General features: G+C 38.2%; 2 protein-coding genes across 7 annotated transcripts in view; both read left to right on the forward strand.

Moving 5' to 3' along the window:
- The window catches only part of RSBN1 (round spermatid basic protein 1), a 46,566-nt gene extending 36,379 nt beyond the window's left edge, over positions 1-10,187 (forward strand). Inside the window, exons 5-7 of the mRNA XM_004380390.1 lie at positions 3,622-3,789; positions 4,654-4,762; positions 5,559-10,187. Coding sequence (XP_004380447.1) covers positions 3,622-3,789; positions 4,654-4,762; positions 5,559-6,026 — 745 coding nt within the window. The 3' untranslated portion in view covers positions 6,027-10,187. The remainder of the gene's footprint in view (positions 1-3,621; positions 3,790-4,653; positions 4,763-5,558) is intronic.
- Positions 4,655-13,640, forward strand: part of PHTF1 (putative homeodomain transcription factor 1) — a 54,596-nt gene continuing 45,610 nt past the window's right edge. For 4 of the 6 annotated variants that reach the window (XM_023734913.1, XM_023734912.1, XM_023734907.1 and 1 more), the window contains exons 1-2: positions 12,440-12,856; positions 13,147-13,221. In XM_023734913.1, coding sequence (XP_023590681.1) covers positions 13,177-13,221 — 45 coding nt within the window. In that variant the 5' untranslated portion in view covers positions 12,440-12,856; positions 13,147-13,176. Of the gene's footprint in view, positions 4,763-12,439; positions 12,857-13,146; positions 13,222-13,383; positions 13,522-13,640 lie in introns of those variants that run through there. The other 2 variants (XM_023734909.1, XM_023734910.1) reach the window with 2 other exon arrangements.

A 13,640-nucleotide genomic window follows, 5' to 3' on the forward strand; every position in this document is an offset into this window, starting at 1 on the left:
CTCTCCACAACCTCTCCAGCATTTATTATTTTGTGTTTTTTGGATTAATGCTAGTCTTGTTGGGGTGAGATGATATCTCATTGTAGTTTTGATCTACATTTCTCTAATGGCTAATGATCATCAGCATTTCTTCATCTGTCTGTTAGCCACTTGAGTATCTTCTTTGGCGAAGTGCCTGTTCAAATCCTTGAGGCAAACACATTTTTACCAGAGGCAAAAACCATTTCTGTTTTTAGTGCCTTTTTTTTTTAAGGCTTTGACAGTGTGTTGATTTCTTGGTACAATAGATGGGGATTTCTTCCCTCCACTTGTTCCTCAAATAATTAAATAACCACTTTACTTTGTTACCTTGGTAACATTAAATAATATATATTAAATCTCTTTGTTGTTTTATTAACTGTAGAAAGTATTTTATGACTCCCCAGTTAGTAAGATAAAGAAATGGTGCCCCTACTTTGCCCACTTCTACTTTCTGTCAGTTGTAATTTTACTTTATTGAGATTAATTCATATTCTGCTTTAAAACCATAATTTAAGTCTTACATGCTTTGTCTGTAGGTGGATTCTAAAACTAGAAAGTGAGTAAATGGCATAATATTATGATTAGGTAAGTTTACTGTAGACCCAACTAGTAGACTAAAAATATCTCTTCTAAGGTTCCAATGTTATATTGCCACTCATAAGAAGACTATGCAAAAGGTTCCTTCCTATATTTCACGTAGATAATCAAAAAAATCATCCCACAGTTTGTTTCATATTTGGATCATGTTTTTTGTTTTTTAAATTTGTTCTGTTTTCTCTACAGTTTCTGATCAGCCTTTTTTGAGGAGGGTCATAAACTTGTCTTGACTGTACTGCTAATGTCTTCATCTTCTTACTTTTTCTCTTTGTTAACATCCATTCTTTCTCATCTGTTTGACTACAACTTTCTTATATGGCTTTGTTTTTTTTTTTTTTTGTCTTTGAGGGTATTGGTAGTTAGATTTTCCCTTTGCATCCTGTATTATTATCATATCCCCAAGTCTTTCTGGAGTTTCAGTCATACTGACTGCCCTGTCAGATCACTTTTTTACCTGGAGATCTTTCCATGCTGTATGTTCTTCTGCTTCAGTGTGAATGACTTGTTTTACACTTATCAACCTGGGACTTCCCATTTAATACTTTGCTGCTAATGAAAGTTGTTGCCTTCCTAGGTTTATTTCCCTCTTTTGCTTGATCACATTCTCAGGTAATTTTCTAAGAAAAGGGAAGTATTCTTAGTCATTATATGTCTGAAAAATTCTTTTTCTGTTGTTATATATGATTGATAATGAGCCCTGCTTCTGTAAGGACTACAGCCAAGAAAACTCTGTGGGGCAATTCTACTCTGTTACATGGGGTCGCTATGAGTTGGAATTGACTGGATAGCACCCAACAATAAAGTAACATATATGATTCATAGTTTAGCTGGGTCCGGAGGTTGTATTTTCCCCAGAGTTTTTGGCATTTGCCAGTGTCTTCTGGCATCTCATATTGTTTATGAGAAGTCTTAATGCCAGTGTAATTTTTATTCTTTTGTAGGTGACCGATTTTTTTTCCCCCCTTTCTGAAAACTTATGGCATCTTCTGTTTATCATTGGTATTCTGAAATTTCACAGTGATGGGTCTTTTCTTGTTTTTTAAATTATTCTCTTTGGTGTCTGGTGGGCCTTTAAAGATTTATGTCTCCATTTATGGAAAATTTTCTTGCTTAATTGTTTTGATAATTTCTTCTCCATTTTCTGTTATCCCTTAAACTACTGTTGGTTGAATAATAGATCTCCTAGTTTGATTGTCCTCATATTTCCTGTTATCTTTTTGCTTTTGATTCTGCAACATTTACTTGACTTTTGTCTTCTGACCTTTCGGTTGAATTTTTAAATTTCAGCATTGTTTATTTTGGTCTTTCTCTGTCAGACTGTTAAAGGCTGTCTTCAAATATCTGGTGATTCTTGGTTGCCCCATTCATCCTTAGAAATAAAGCATTGGACTTACTGGGAGTTCTGTTTATATGTAGATGATGCTTGTCAACAGCAGGTTTCACTTTAGAATTGACAGGCATAGAGCTGGACATTAACGGACATGCCCATGTGCCAGAGGATTACACTAGTTTGGTTCTTACGGCAGGTTCAATTTCTTTACAGAACATGCTGTGTTTTTGGGTGAAGTTTAGTAGTTAGGATGCTTTCAGCCACAGGCATCAAAAATCTTGACTCAAACAGATTAATACCATAAAATGTTTATTATCTTATGTATCAAGAAGCCCGGAGTAGGTTTGTTCCAGGTACCATACAGTCTGAGGCTTAATGATTCCTAAAGGAATTAGGTCCTTTTCTTCTCTTGACTCATTCTTTTTGCCTAGGCTTTGTACTCCCTGGCTCCCAGTTCTATGCATCATATCTGGATCTGGTTGTATCTCGTAGAAGAGGCTATCTTTTCTTGACCTTCTTTCTTAAGAGCTAGGAAACTTCCCAGAAGTCTCTTAAGCGGATTTCTTCTCTCATTATTATCCAGAATTAGATCCTCAGTCAGTTACTGGAAAGGAAAATGAGCTTACCCCAGTTTGTCCAGACTCATCAGAACCTACGTCTGGAGTTTGTGAATGAGGTCACATATGGGGTAGAAGTAGATACCTAATCAAAATCAGGGTTCTGTCAGGGAAATAAAGGAGAGGGATGGATGCTGGTAAGGCACCCCATCGTCCACCATATGGGGGTAAATGCCTGACTGTTCACATTTCTGCCTGCTTGGTGTGGAAGCTGACTGGTTCATTTGTACAATTCTACATTAATTCCCCTTGTTTCAGCCTCACTTCATTTCTCTCCATTATGACTGGCTTGTCTGAGTTTTAGGCTTCTCCAGAGTCTGTTGGGCAGGCCTGCTGCCTTTTTGCCTGCAGTTCCTCTTGTGTATTCTAGGCCTGTGGCTTTCTTTGCTCAGTTTTATTAGTTCAGGACACTAGTAATTACTTTCAGTCTTCCAGAAATTTGTTGATATTGCTCATTCACCAATTCATTTCCTGTTACCTTTGTTGTTTCTTATTCATTCCTTTACTATCATCTTTAAATTGTTTAAGAAATTTTTGAGCACAGAAAAAAGTAGTAGAATAATATAATAATCCCCTTGTACTCATCACCCAGTATCAGCAGTTTTCAACTCATGACTAATTTTGTTTTTTCTGTACCCCCATCCCCTGCCCCTCACTCCTACCATATTAGTTTGAAGCCTTTTACTTTCATTTTAATGTGGAAGGAGGAGATCATGTAGGTGGTCATTTTACCATCTTGAGCCAGAGGTCTAGTAGGATATTTTGAGAGAGAGAAATAAGGGTAAAGAAACATATTGCCTTAAACTTTGTATTTTTTCTTGCTAGACAACTGATTTTTATAGATTCAAACACTACATTTGAATCTTATCAAAGATGTAATTTCTACTTATGGCCTACAGGGAGAGGAAGGTCATCACATTAAGAGTTACAATATAGTGTGTTAAATGCTAATGATCAAAATCATTGAACCCTTTTCAACCATTATTAATACTTTTTTTTTTTCATCATCTCTTTATGCCTTGCTTTCTCTTTGCTTCACAACCAAATGAACTCTAGATCAATGAATGAAATTAAAAATCTGCAGTACCTACCTCGGACCAGTGAACCCCGTGAAGTCCTCTTTGAAGATAGGACAAGAGCTCATGCTGATCATGTAGGTCAGGGGTTTGACTGGCAGAGTACGGCTGCTGTTGGGGTTTTGAAAGCTGTACAGTTTGGTGAATGGTAAGTTAAAAGGACTCAACTGCAAGGTTGGCTAACATTGTCTAAGAAAATGTGGACTTTATTAAAAAAAATTGGTGCTCAGTTTCAACAAAGTTCAGCACATGGAGGTTAACTTATTTAAAAACTGTATTTTGCTTTGTTTTTCATATTCATGACCCTTCAGGCCCCTCTCTTTATATATATTAATATATATATTATATATTCAGTATTACTTTTTTAAATGTATAGTTCAGTCATGACTTGATAGTAAATATTTCAAGTTAAAGATTATTCAGTTTTTTCCTCTACTTTGAAAACTAGAAAACAAAACAAAACCAAACCCATTGCTGTTGAGTCAATCCTGACTCATAGTGACCCTGTAGAACAGAGTAGAACTGCCCCATAGGGTTTCCAAGGAGCGGCTGGTAGATTTGAACTGCTGACCTGTTGGTTAGCAGCTGAGCTGTTAACCACTATGCCCTTGAAAACTAGAAGGTGTGGTATTTATGTGGCTGAGATGTGTTCTCTCCACTGCATCCCCTCTTGATGATAACATTATAAGGTGGTGTGGAGATGGTGGGGCAAAGTGGTGGGAGGGCTGCAAGTACAACTAATTTAGAATAAAACTATTTGTTTTTAGCCATTGTTGTTTGACATTTTGCTACAACTACTCTGATTTTCAGTTTTTTGTTTTTTTTTTTAAGACAGCTTCATTGGTGTTTGTTAATTTTTTAAAAAATTGATTAAAGAAGCAAATGCATACTTAGTCCTTAGGAACTATGCATCTGTTCCTGTGCTGGTGGTAGCATTTCCAGGAACAGGAAAACTGTCATCATTTTCCATTGTGAGATGTTTGTCCCTAAAACTTAATTTTGTTAATCATAGGAGTGACCAACCTCGCATAACCAAAGACGTGATTTGTTTTCATGCTGAGGATTTTACTGATGTTGTACAGAGACTTCAGTTAGACCTTCATGAACCTCCAGTTTCCCAGGTAATAACTTTTGCCTTTTTATTACCATTTGAATGAGATATTGAAAATAAATATCTGTACCCATTTTATTTTGCATTTTGTCTTATAGTTGGGTATGTAGGCTGTGTGTGGTGGGAGGGGCAGGGGAGGTGTGTGTTGAAAATCGTTTAAAGCAGAGCTTCCCAAGCAGAATACTTGAGGTCCCTTCAATCTTTGAGGTGCCAGGTGGGCCTGGGATGATTACAGGACTTAGGCTGGTCAGTTCTGACCATGGACAGCTATGTGCCCTTGCCTGCAAAAGATCAAAGCACACTGAGGGAAATGCTGCCTTATGCGTGGCAAAGAATATTGATATTTAGCTATGCTTTGAAATACTTATTTAAATGATCCCCTGGGCCATCCTGACTTTAACTGTATTTTGTTACTAGAATCAAAAAATCGAACCAAACCTGTTGCCGTCGAGTTGATTCCGACTCATAGCAACCCTATAGGACAGAGTAGAACTGCCCCATAGGGTTTCCAAGGAGCGGCTGGCAGATTCGAACTGCTGACCTTTTTTGGTTAGCAGCCAAGCTCTCAACCAGTGTGCCACCAGGGCTCTTTGTTACTAGAGAGGTAGTAAAATACGAAGGAAAATGTTTCCCAAGCATTACAGGAAATTTTAGAAAGCTGTATTCCATTGAATATTGCTTATTTTTATTTTTGTTGTTATAACATACTTTGGCCCCACTGTTTTCCTGTGCTAATTATAATATTTTATTTGACTAAATTATGGTGTATTTATTTAAGTACCATGCACCTTTTTTCCTCTCTTCAGTGTGTACAGTGGGTGGATGAAGCTAAACTAAACCAAATGAGGCGGGAAGGCATTCGTTATGCTAGAATTCAGCTATGCGACAATGATATCTACTTCATCCCCAGAAATGTCATTCATCAGTTCAAAACAGTGTCAGCAGTGTGCAGTTTAGCCTGGCATATAAGGCTTAAACAGTACCACCCTATTGTGGAAGCCCCTCAAAACACAGAAAGCACTTCTAACATGGACTGTGGTTTAACTGGAAAGCGAGAATTAGAAGTTGACTCCCAGTGTCTGAGGCTAAAAACTGAATCTGAAGAAACATGCACAGAGATGCAGCTTTTGACAACATCATCCTGCCCGTCTTCGTCAGAACTTAATCTACCCCAAGATCAGATGACTCAGCCTATTCCAGCTTTGAAGGTGGAAAGTAGACTGGAATCTGACCAGCAACATAATCTGCAGGAACATTCAGGCACTCCTGTGTGATATGTACATATTCAAACACATTTTTTAACTTTTTTAAATTTTGATGTGAAGTTATAGTTTTATAACTGGCTTAAGTTAAGTTTTATTGGAGAAATCTTGCCTATAATTCTATAAAGAGAAATGACATTCCACAAATGTCAAGCATATCTTTTTTACACAGATTATGCAAAGTTAAGAGTTGTATCTTATCCCGTTAGTACAGTATGTAATAGTGGGTCTGCTGCTACTTTCTGTTTTAAGGTGTGAGGTAACAATTCAATCTCTTCTTCAAATCAAAATGAGAATTCTCTGGAATAACAGATTCTTAATTTGGTAAGTTATTCACTTCCCTTAATTTTATCTTGCCTTGACTCTTGCCATATTTGCTGCATTTATGATAGAAGATCAGATTCATGGATTTGTACTGTGTCTTTATGGCACAGGTTCAGTTCTACAGTAAAAATGGCATAGGTTGCAGGAAAGAGTTCTGCATCTTGCACACGGGCAAGTAAGTTATTTAGTTCCAACCACAAAGAACAAGTAGTTTCTAAGGAAAATTCAGTGACTCTCTGGTTTTTTAACAAAAGAGAAAGCACAGCACTGCTTTTTTTTTCTTTTCTTTCTTTTTTTTTGGTATCTGTTATTTAAAGCCCAGTGGATATTTCAATTAAAAAATCTAAAGATGAATAGTCCTTGGTCATTCATTATCCATGGTTCATTAATCTCTTCTAGAATAACCTGGTAACTGTAGAAGACATTTTCAGTAAAAGAGATAATGCTGACATGATACTCTATTGCTCTGCTTCCTCACATCCTCACATTTTGTGTGGATTCTTTTGCTTCCTAAACTCATCACGAGTATCAAACTTAAAGAATGATATCATTCTTTCATGCGGCTGCCATATTCTGAGCATCAAAAACTTTGGTAAAACTATTCTTGTCATCTGGCATCACCCTCTTCATGATAAAGATGTATTATTGCTATACTTCAATTCATAATTTTAACTAGTGAATATCTGGGTTTATTCACTATTACTGTGTTGCTACTTTCTAATAAGATATGGCACTAGACTTAATCCTAGAGTTTCAGGTAGCCTAATGCTTAGTGCCTGAGTATTTAAATTTTTCTTTTTTTCAAAAAGGCACTGTTTATAGCTAGTGTGGTCTTAACTTTCTATTATTTTAGAATGTCAATCTGATACACATTTCACTTTCTCTTAGTTAATAATACAATAGACCTTTTGTTTATTAAAGGAGGAGTATTCCCCACACCTAAGACCAGATTCTTGTTATCTACCTGGTTATAGTGCAATCTGGAGATTTTTTTTTCCTGGAGGGTGAGATTAGGAACACTTACATTAACATAGGCAAAAAAAAAAAAAAACAAAAAAGATGCTGCTTTATTATGTCTGTCACCATGAAAACTTAGCTGCATCTTTTGAAATATCAAATATGAATTTTCTCTAAAAGATTCTGAAATAGGTTAAATCTTATATAAATATTACTTTGTGCAATATTGTTGTGTAGTTAAATGCATATTAGCAAAGTATAGAGGTCACTGTAAACCGATAGAAAAGTAACCATCAGCAAATACTGCAGTGATTAGTTAGAATCTGTATTATTCCTTATATATATGTATATGTATGTATTCTTTGTTACAAAGAATGAAGACAAATAGAGAAACACATTTCAATGTAAACCATTTATGAATTGGAAGTGATGTTGGTTTTAGTTATCTTTGTAAATAAGGTAATTAGAATGGTATGAAAGGTAATGTGATTATTGCAGGGGTGTTTTTAAATCTTGGGTATAAATTCTGGGGTAAATTCTAGTTTATCAAGACTAGTTTTTAAGGGACCTGCCTTTGAGGGGTTTTTTTTTTTTTTTTTTTAAGTTTGGGTAGGGGGGAAGGGATTAATCACAAAGTGTGTGGTTTGGGTTATTTCTTGTTTTTGTTTTTTCTGTTCAGAAGAATTTCATAGAGCTTTACCAGGCTGTACAAAGTAAAATTCTTCTCAGGCAACATTTGCTTTTTGAAATAATCATGAAGAGCAAGGTTGTTAAAGCAAAAACTTTTTTTATTTTTCTTTTTCTTGTCTTCCAAGATCCAATTCCCCCATCTCCCACTTGCCATCCAGCAGATGCCATCTGTCATCTAAGCTGGTTATTGCTAATAAACAAGGAGACTGTCTCCTGACAGCCAGCACTGTGTATAATCACTCAGGAACCAGCGGATCTGCAAAGACCTTACAATCAAATGCTAATCCCCATTTTCCTTTTATAAAACATTCTACCCTCACCTCCAATATAAACACATTAAAGGAGTATAATAATGTTTAAAATCATGTACTAATAAATTCATTGTATGTTAGAATTGCAGTAGAATGGAGAGAGAAACATTTAGCTAGTAATGTATCTGGAAACACTGAATGTCCTATGTAAGTATTAGATTTTAATAGCATGCTTTAACGACTGATGAATATAAAAAGTGGCAATTTTGAGTTTCTTACTGCTTTCAAAGCTGTATCCTAGTTTAGTGATACAAATGACTGCAACTTTTCTAAATCATTAAATTATTTGGTTTGGTGGAGTGAGGCATGGAGCAATCTGGCATCTTCTGATTTGTAAAGTAGTGATGGCAGTGAAGTTGTAACTGAAATTTAAGCTGATCTTCCTTTTTGATATATTATCTGTTGTGCCAACTCTGAGATTACTTGCAGAATGTGGCTATAAGTTTTAGTATTTTGTGGAGCAGAGGGATATTTTTAAAATGTTCTTACGGAAAGGACCCAATAAATGAATATTCCTAACTTAGTAAGTAGAATGATTTTATGGTATCCATTAAAAAAGTCTTCCCCCCCAGCCCCAGAGGTCATTCTGTAATTACCAGGATATGCTAGGAGTAGGATTATGATTCAAAGGTATCCCAAATTCATAAAGCAATAATAAAAACCTACATATTAGTTCCCCCTCCAAAGTTTTAACTCTTTAAATATGAACTCCTAGGTGTCATTGTACTTTTAATTTGCTTATTCATAACTTAGAATTTAACTGGTACTTTATTGTTTTTAATTAAAGACTTTTGAAAAGTGCCCTTTCCTCTTAGAGACAGTTGGAACGTCAGTTGACTAATATTACAACCACTTGTAGGGGGAAAAAGGAGCTTACTAAATAAAATTCTTTACTAAACCTTAGGAAAAGATGTCTTGCCTCAGTCTTAATAGGCATAAAGTTCACACTAACAATCCCTGGGGAAACTTACTTATTGCCTTTCCCTATATAAATATTTCTGTCTAGAATGCAAGCTAATATAGGAACAAGACTCCCAAATCCAAGAAAACCCTTGGTGAATATATTCTTGATCATCAATACTAGCCCATAAAATTTTCATCTGTATTTGCCATTAAAAATTTAATTTGCATTTATACCTTTAGGATAATTGAGTCTATTTTATCAATGCTACAGGTTACAAAAAAAGAACCTTTCACTAGCACATGTCAGAAGTTCACCTTTTTGCTGAATTGTATTTTTTTTGAAACAGGTTGTATCTGTATTTATTGGTCATGCAGTAGATAGTGGAAATGCACAAGACACATTTTTTTCTTTAGCACCTAAGGGACCTGTCCTCATCCTGAAAGTTTGTTGCTTTAAAAGCAAGTATCTCTCCATAAATATTATGGCCTTCCATTTTCTTCATATTTTTTTAGGATCCACTTGTGCATGTAGTTGAGGAGACCACTGTCTCTTAATATAGCACTTTCAATTCTCTCTAAAATACTTATGTATACTTCTATCACATGTTGTAAATTTTCATGTAATAGTGTTTTCTGTGACTAAACTCCATTTTGATTGGCAGCTAAGACTTTTTTTCCCGTGGCTTTAATTTATCTAAGAGGTCTTTGCATATAGATGAAATGTATAATTTGCCTGGTGGACTATTTGCGTTGTGTGGCCTTAGTTTTATTGACATTAACAAGTGTTTTAAAAAAGTTTTTAATGAATAGTCTTAAATTTAAATTTGTGTGAATAATAATCCTTTTAACACAGTGCTTTTTTTGTAGCTGTCTAAGTGTGTTAAATTGTTAAGCTATTTCTTTGTAAAATAGGACAATGGAATGCATAGAGGTTTTTTTTTTTCCTGTAAAGTATTTTTTTAATAAACAAAGTCTGATTTGTCCTTTACTGATGTTTCATCATAAAATGAATAGCACATATATGTGAATTCTAGATACCTGGAAACTGTTTTTAGAGGTTTAGTAATTCCCTCCCCTCTCTGTTGTTGTGTGCTGTCAAATTGATTCCGACTTAGAGTGACCCTATAGGACAGAGTAGAACTGCCCTATAGGGTTTGTAATCTTTACAGGAGCAGATCACCAGGTCTTTTCTCCCATGGAGCCACTCCTAGGTTCGAATGCTGACCTTTTGGTTCGCAGCCGAGTGCTTAACCATTGCACCACCAGGGCTCCTTATCCCCTAATATTTTCTAATATTTTTGAAAACTCTTCTGACTTTTTTTTCCCAAAGGGCATAGATAATCTGGGAAAAATTAAATCAGTACTGAGATGCAACTAGCTTATGGGAAGAAGAAATATTACATTTGGCATTTATGGCAGTTATGCCTGCTGCTGCTACTTAAATTGGCTTACGTCTACTCGTGAGAACAATCTTCAGTTTTCTTGCTGGTGACATAGATATTTCTGGAAGTGCATGCAGTATTAATGAAGATGGCATATAGACCTTAATGCCATTGATATATTAAGTGACACACAATGGGTTTTTTCTGATCAGGTTTTGTGTGAAGTCTCTTTAATTGAGGTACGTGTTCTAATTACTGACAGCCCTCAGTTCTGATTAGGAAAGTAAAAGGAAGGGAATTAACATTGTGTAACTGCAATGGGCCAGGCACTTTAAATGAGGCTATCTCATTAAATTCTCCCAAGGCTTTATTAGGAAGGTAATTACCTCTATAATACAGGTGAGAAACAGGCTTGGTATGTTGGATAACCTGCCTAAGATCACATAGCTAGTAAGTGGGAGCAGTGATTTGAATGTACGTCTGGGTTCAAGCCCCAGGCTTGCTTTGTTCAGTGGCAGCCTCAGTATGCAGTGAAGTTTGTAACAGGGCTTCTGAAAGATGGTTTGCAACTTAACTGATACTCTCCCTCCACTCCCTTTCTCAAAAGCCTCTTTCGTGCACTTGTTCAATGAAGTAAAATGCTTTTGCTGTTAATGTAATTTGTCTTAAAGCAAGTATTTTAGATAAGCAAAACTGACTTTCATTTGTCCAAGTCTCCCCACCTCCCTCCAAAACTGGCCATTTGTCTTGAAACCCAACAGAATTGTAATGTTTAGCTCTAAGGGAAGGGAAAAGCTGTCAAGGAACAAAAGCAGAAAAGGAAAGCACCGTCAACGTGTGTGATATAAATCAAGTATGGGTGAAAAAGTGAAATTAAAAAAAAATCAGGCCTGTAAAGTTACTTTTATATTCTTAGTAGGTTTTCCGCATCGCTAAAAGAATTTTCACCGTACACCAACTTAATGGATTATAAGAAATGTTTACCGCACCTCTAAGGCTTCTCTATCTTATAATCTTTACCTGTTACTAGCTTTACCAAGCAAGCCAGAACACTGCTTCAGGTGAGGTGAGGAAAATGGCCACTAGGCGTCAGTGCTCCATTAATGGCAAAACGTGTTGAAGGGGAGGAGGAAAGTGGCTTTAAAACCGTATTAGCATATTCTTAAATATTCAGTGTGGGGCGCAACCGTGCGTTTCTCCTGACATTTACCAACTTGCTTAAATTCTTAACCTAGAAACAATTCTTCCCGCCTACACCTTCCCCTAGCCTTATTTGGGAAAGTGTTCCTGTGACTGGGTCAGGTTTTGTTTCTCTTTCCTTGCTTAAGTTCCAGACCTGCTGAGCGAGGAGAAAGGACGGAAGTCACTAAGTCGCAGCCTGCCAAGCCCTTTGTCCCAGGACAGCGTGAATTCACACGAACAATCGTTCATTTCACAAATACTGAGAACCTATGTGCCAGGCTCGTGCTAGATAGATCCCAGCCTCTAACCCACAGCCCACTGGGGTAGACCGATATTAAACACAAAGAAACCTCTCAACAGTGATAAGTGCTACAATGAAAATGACTTTTAAGCTGAGACCTGAAGAGTGATGTGAGGAGTCTGGGAGCTGCGCTTGGCCATGGATCGCAGTGCGGCTTCCGAGTCGTTCATCCCGGAGCCTGGACGCAGGCTCTGCAGTGAGGCCCGGGCGGAGGGCGGAGCCACCTTCTCAGCCAAACCCGGAAAGCGGAAGCCGTGGCCGGGCACCGCGGTGGTCTGCAGGGCCGCTGTCGCCCAGCTGTCGGCCCGCTGAGTCACCGCCTGGCCCGGCCAGGCCCAGAGCGGACGAGCGGCCGCTCACAGTCCCGCTGCTCCCAAGCCGCTGCCTTCCGGGCCCTGGGGCCTTTGCACCTGCGTTTTCCGGTGGGGCACAAAAGCCTTTTGCCGTTGCGCCTGGCGGCCTAGCTAAGACCCCCTTCGCTTTTTCTCCTCTCTTTTTCTAGCTTATTCTTTGTTTATTTTATGGTCAGTTCGGTGACCCTGTACAAAGTCGGGTTTGGCGGGCGCGATTTCTGTGGCAAAAGACTGCCCTCCTCTGGGCGCTGGGCGGCCGGCTTCTTCAGAAGCTGGGGCGACCTTCGGCGTCTCCATGGTAACGGCCCCGCCGGCGTCTCCGCCTCTGGGGAAAGATGCAGCCTGCCGGGCCCGCAGCTTCTCCCGGGGTCCCACGGCCGGGCCGGGGCCACTGAGGAGAAGGGCCCCGGCCACCGGACTGCAGGGCAGCGGCCACCAGGTGAGAGCCGGGCCCCGGGAAGGGGAGGAGGGGGCTGAAGTCAACTTCAGCGACCTCCCCTCACGTTCCTTTCCCCTGCATCCAGAAACACATTCGCACAAAATATCACACAGAGGTTTCTCCGGTCGCCACTGCGCCAGTTTTTGTTTTTTTTTTTTTCCTGTCAAACAGCCGGAGAAAGACACAGTCAGCAGCTCATGGAGAGGCTGGGAGAAGCGGTTTTCCAGTCTTAACCAAACTGGGAGTCCCTCAGCAACCAGACTGACCAACTGGCTTTCCTTCATTTTCAGTGAAATCCCATTCTCTGGCTGGAGATACAGATGGCCTCGAATGAGAGAGATGCTATATCGTGGTACCAAAAGAAGGTAATATCAATTTTTTTTTAATAAAATATAGTTCCTGCGAAGAAGCGTTCACAAAGAATATCACGTTACTTTCTCCTGAGTTTGGTAGCACCAGGTATTACTGTATTTCTCAGCATAAATGGAAAAACCAATGTACGAGATCATTATGTCTTTTAAACCCAGTTCCAGGTCCCGGAATAAGATTTTCAAGTCCTTCTACAGTCTGCATATTCAACACCAGGACAAAGCTCTGAAAGTTTGCTCCTGATCAGACCGATGTTTCTTAAGGACATGAAACCTTTGTCTGCACAGCTCAGATTGGTACTGTCAGCAATCTTATTGAGCTGTCATTGCCTTTGAATTCCTCTTTAGTTTTCCTATTGAGGTTTTCTTTAAGTGGAAATATCTTTTAAGGTAGTGTTTAATATGAAATATTTTGG

Source organism: Trichechus manatus, unplaced genomic scaffold (assembly GCF_000243295.1).
Source record: "Trichechus manatus latirostris isolate Lorelei unplaced genomic scaffold, TriManLat1.0 scaffold00073, whole genome shotgun sequence".
Classification (NCBI taxonomy): domain Eukaryota; kingdom Metazoa; phylum Chordata; class Mammalia; order Sirenia; family Trichechidae; genus Trichechus; species Trichechus manatus.